Source organism: Hordeum vulgare, chromosome 4H, assembly GCF_904849725.1.
Source record: "Hordeum vulgare subsp. vulgare chromosome 4H, MorexV3_pseudomolecules_assembly, whole genome shotgun sequence".
Lineage (NCBI taxonomy): Eukaryota > Viridiplantae > Streptophyta > Magnoliopsida > Poales > Poaceae > Hordeum > Hordeum vulgare.
Window position 1 is genome coordinate 471,096,841 of NC_058521.1, and position 4,052 is coordinate 471,100,892.

The 4,052-nt window shown below is 50.2% G+C and overlaps 1 protein-coding gene across 2 annotated transcripts; it reads left to right on the plus strand.

The window, feature by feature from the left end:
- Positions 1–781: 781 nt before the first annotated feature.
- LOC123449007 lies at positions 782–3,605 on the plus strand. Of its 2 annotated transcripts, XM_045126068.1 has the most exons (3): positions 782–1,007; positions 1,107–2,958; positions 3,047–3,605. In XM_045126068.1, exon 2 carries the CDS (start codon positions 1,332–1,334, stop codon positions 2,943–2,945), a length of 1,614 nt encoding a protein of 537 aa, XP_044982003.1. In that variant the 5' UTR covers positions 782–1,007; positions 1,107–1,331; the 3' UTR covers positions 2,946–2,958; positions 3,047–3,605. The 2 variants fall into 2 exon arrangements, with proteins under 2 accessions (XP_044982003.1, XP_044982002.1); XM_045126067.1 differs by having other exon boundaries at positions 1,107–3,605.
- The last annotated feature ends 447 nt before the right edge of the window (positions 3,606–4,052 follow it).

A 4,052-nucleotide genomic window follows, 5' to 3' on the forward strand; every position in this document is an offset into this window, starting at 1 on the left:
GACACTATTCTAATCAAACAACTTACGCACGTCCGCAGCTCGAAAACTATGAAGTGCGTCGGGGCATAAAATCCATTTAAATATTATAATTTTCACTTAACCCGAAATGATTAGCTGCAGATAACTCAAGTTTGTTTACATATTTTAAATTTCATAAAGAATGCGAGCAGTGGGAAGTAATAAAGTGAGATAATGTCATTCCAACTCTCCATTCTTTTTCTTCATCGGATTGCAAACAATAAATTTTCCCCCAAAATATTGTTGGCAATGAGTTACTCAAATATCCACATGTCATTTTTTTGGGATTTTTTTTTCAAAACATTCATTCACATTTCAAATTTGGAGTAAAATAAAGGGAGCATACGAGTGCAGAAAATCTACTCTCGTTCACACGTTGCTTATGAGTACAGAAGCATATTTCAAATGTTGATTTTTTTTCTCTGTATAGAAGCATCGTGAAACTTCGCGAAAATTGACTGTAGAAAAAATTAGCATGCGAAAGTGTTTTGAAACGGAGGGAGTAGATGTGTACAAGCACGGCAGTGCCATTTTCAAAACAGCAATTTTTTCAAGTGAAAAAATATATCCAAACTCGACTAGAGAGGAGGGCAGCGGAGAGGCCGTCGATCCATTCGTCGGCACCACCACACCACAGCACCCTCTCTGTGTCTATGCTGGGCTTCCCCCCGATCCAACCCGAGCCAATCCTTCCCACCCATCCAGCCGTCACCGTCAAGTAACGGCCCCCCACCCTCCCCCTCGTCCCGGCTCCTTCTGGGGGAGGCCGCCTCCGCCCCCCGCCCCGGTCTGCGCCCACCGTCGCCTTTAACTTCCCCCTCCTCCGTTACCGTCTCCCCCCTTCCCACCTCCCCCACCCGCTGTTCATCGACATTCAACAGGAATTCGATTTGATTTCGATTTGATTGCGACTCTGCTACGCCGCGTTCCACCCGGGGTGGCTGTTCTTCGATTTTAGTAGGGTTGCGGAGCCCTTGGATTTCGTGTAGGTACGTGGATCTCTGTTCCTGCGGGTTCGTGGGATTTCTCGTCAGATTTGGGGTTTCGAATGCGAGGTTGATGTGGTTTCTTTCCCGTGTGATTTGCAGGGAAGCCTCCTCCCCGGCCGTGTGATGGACGCGAGGGAGATGTGAAGCCTGGCCGTTAACTGATGCTCGTGGAGAGATTCGGAGGAGAGGAGCGCGCGGTGAGGAGGCGGTGGAGGCGGAAGCGCCGAAGAGTTGGCCACCAGCGCAGCCACGGACGACGCGCAGCCGCCGGGGGACGAGGCCTGGAACAGGGCTGCTCCGCCGCCGCTGACGCCCGCCGCCTCCATGGGGGAGTCGCTGCTCACCGCGCTCTCCATGGACACCGCCACGGCCCACCACCCGCACCAGGGCCCCTCCACCTTCCTCTCCATGGACACTGCCTCCCACGACGAGTTCGACCTCTTCCTCCCGCCGCCAGGCCCCTTCCAGCGCTGCCTCCATGCCGCCGCAGCCGCCCCCCCTGACATCAACCTCCCCCTCGCCGCTGACCCGTCGCCTCCCCCTCCGGCTATGCAGACCACCACCCTCCATGAATCCAACGTCGACATGCTGGATGTTGGCCTCGGCTGCCCGCAGCTCTATGACTCGGACTCGCCTGCTGCTGCTGCCGCAGCCACCTCGGCCCCGGTGTCCACCACAACAACTGTCCATGTGTCTCACACCAAGAGCTCCGGTTCCAGCGCCGCGCGCAAGTGCGTGAAGCGGAACGATAGCATCTGGGGTGCATGGTTCTTCTTCACCCACTACTTCAAGCCGGTCATGTCGGCTGATAAGTCCAGCAAGACCAAGGCACCCACTGCTGCTGGGAATGGTAATAGCGCCACACTGGATGCTTTCCTGGTGCAGCACGACATGGAGAACATGTACATGTGGGTGTTTAAGGATCGGCCGGAGAATGCCCTGGGGAAGATGCAGCTGAGGAGCTTCATGAATGGTCACTCGCGCCTTGGGGAGCCACAGTTTCCTTTCAGCGCAGACAAAGGGTTTGTGCGCTCACACCGGATGCAGCGTAAGCACTACCGGGGTTTGTCAAACCCGCAGTGCCTTCATGGTATTGAGATCGTGCGGACACCGAACTTAGTGGGTGTTCCTGAGGCCGATATGAAGAGGTGGTTTGAGCTCACTGGGAGGGATGCCAATTTCTCGGTTCCCACTGAGGCAGATGATTTTGAATCATGGAGGAATCTGCCGACCATGGAATTTGAGCTTGAGAGGCCTGCAACTGCTGCTCCAGCAAAGAGCACCTCACATGGCCATCACAAGAAGGTGCTCAATGGTTCTGGCCTTAACCTGTCAACACATGCATCAAAGCATGGTTCTGGGGATGGTTTGGACATCTCAGGCGTGTGCAACAAACGCAGGAAAGATTCCTCCCCCTCTGCCATGGAAGAGGATTGCAGCAATTCAAATTCAGACAAGGTTCAGGACATGGATGTGAGCCACACTTTTGAGCCATCATGGAATAATGACTTCACCGGTGTGATGCGTCATGCTTCTGGGCCAGTAACTGCTGCAAAAACAATATATGAAGATAGCAAGGGCTACTTGATTATCATTAGCCTGCCATTTGCTGATATACAGAAGGTGAAGGTTACCTGGAAGAACACTCTTACGAATGGCGTCGTTAAGATATCATGCACTAGTGTCGGACGGATGCCATTTTTGAAGCGACATGACCGGACCTTCAAGCTGACGGATCCTTCACCTGAGCATTGTCCACCAGGAGAGTTCATCCGGGAAGTTCCATTGCCTACCCGGATCCCAGAAGATGCTACTCTGGAAGCATACTGTGATGAATCAGGAACAGGCCTAGAGATTATTGTCCCTAAACACCGTGCTGGACCTGAAGAACATGAAGTCCATGTGTCCCTGAGGCCTCCCTCGTCATGGTGCCAATGAAAACATGTTGAAGGTGTGTGATAGATGTTCATGTAGTAGTTAGAGTGTCCATTATTGTCAGCTGCTCTTGATTGATCCTTTGCTGTCTGCTAACCCTCTAGTATGCGGGGAGACAAGGTGTGGATGTTACCATACAACAAATGCAGCTCAGTTTTGCTAATTGTGACGGAGCAGGCCCTAGTCGATCGAAGCATTCTGCTAGTTGGAAGTTGGCAGCTGTGGAATTGTAGGGACATGCTACAGGCCACAAGGAACATATCTGGATTACTGGTCTGCCCTATGTTTCGGTATCGTTGCTGGGGAATACATTGTGTATTATCTTTTGCTTTTTTGTGGAAGTTTTCTTTGTATGAAAGGTTTGTAGCCAGCCTGCTCAATATGCTTCCATCTGTGCAATACTCTGGTGAGCGGTCTGTTTAGGCATTTATAGTCGGTTTCTGTAGGTTGGTGAGAAATCTGCTTTGTGGGCATTCTTGGAAATTTCATCCAAGGAAGGAGTTCATGCCAGTGTTTGTAGGATTTGTCCATGTTTTGTGGGTACTATATTGTTTTATTAGCATTTGAACGCTTTCCAGAAATTGCTGGAAGGCGAGTGCAATTGTTTGATGGAGTACCAGTGTAAACAATCTGTCATCAATATAGATTAGTCTTTATCAGTCATGAGGAGCACTTGTTATTCAAATTCACTTTCATATGCTTCGGTACTATCGTCTACTGTAGTTCAACTTCAACCCCGCCCGAAGTGATCGCAACGCTGAGTTTTGTCTGCATTTTTATTTTGCTGAAGTATCTGCAAGGATTAGCTCCATTTGGAGGTATTTACCTATTCTGGTGTGCGATGTCTCACGCAACCCCGAGAATTTTCTCATAACAAAGTCAATTATTTCGATGTTTAAGTTTTTTCTGCTGCTCACCCTGCATCTTGTACCTCATTTACTCATCCACATCGTTGTCATCTTATCTTGCAAGTTGGTGGGTTGTAGTTGGTGTGTTCTATGATTCTTCCTTTGGAGGCGATTCGGTTCCACGACCGATTGGTCTTAAATGACATAGACAACCAGCACAACGGCGTCATCTCCGTCCAGGTTGCATTATAATTCCTGCCCC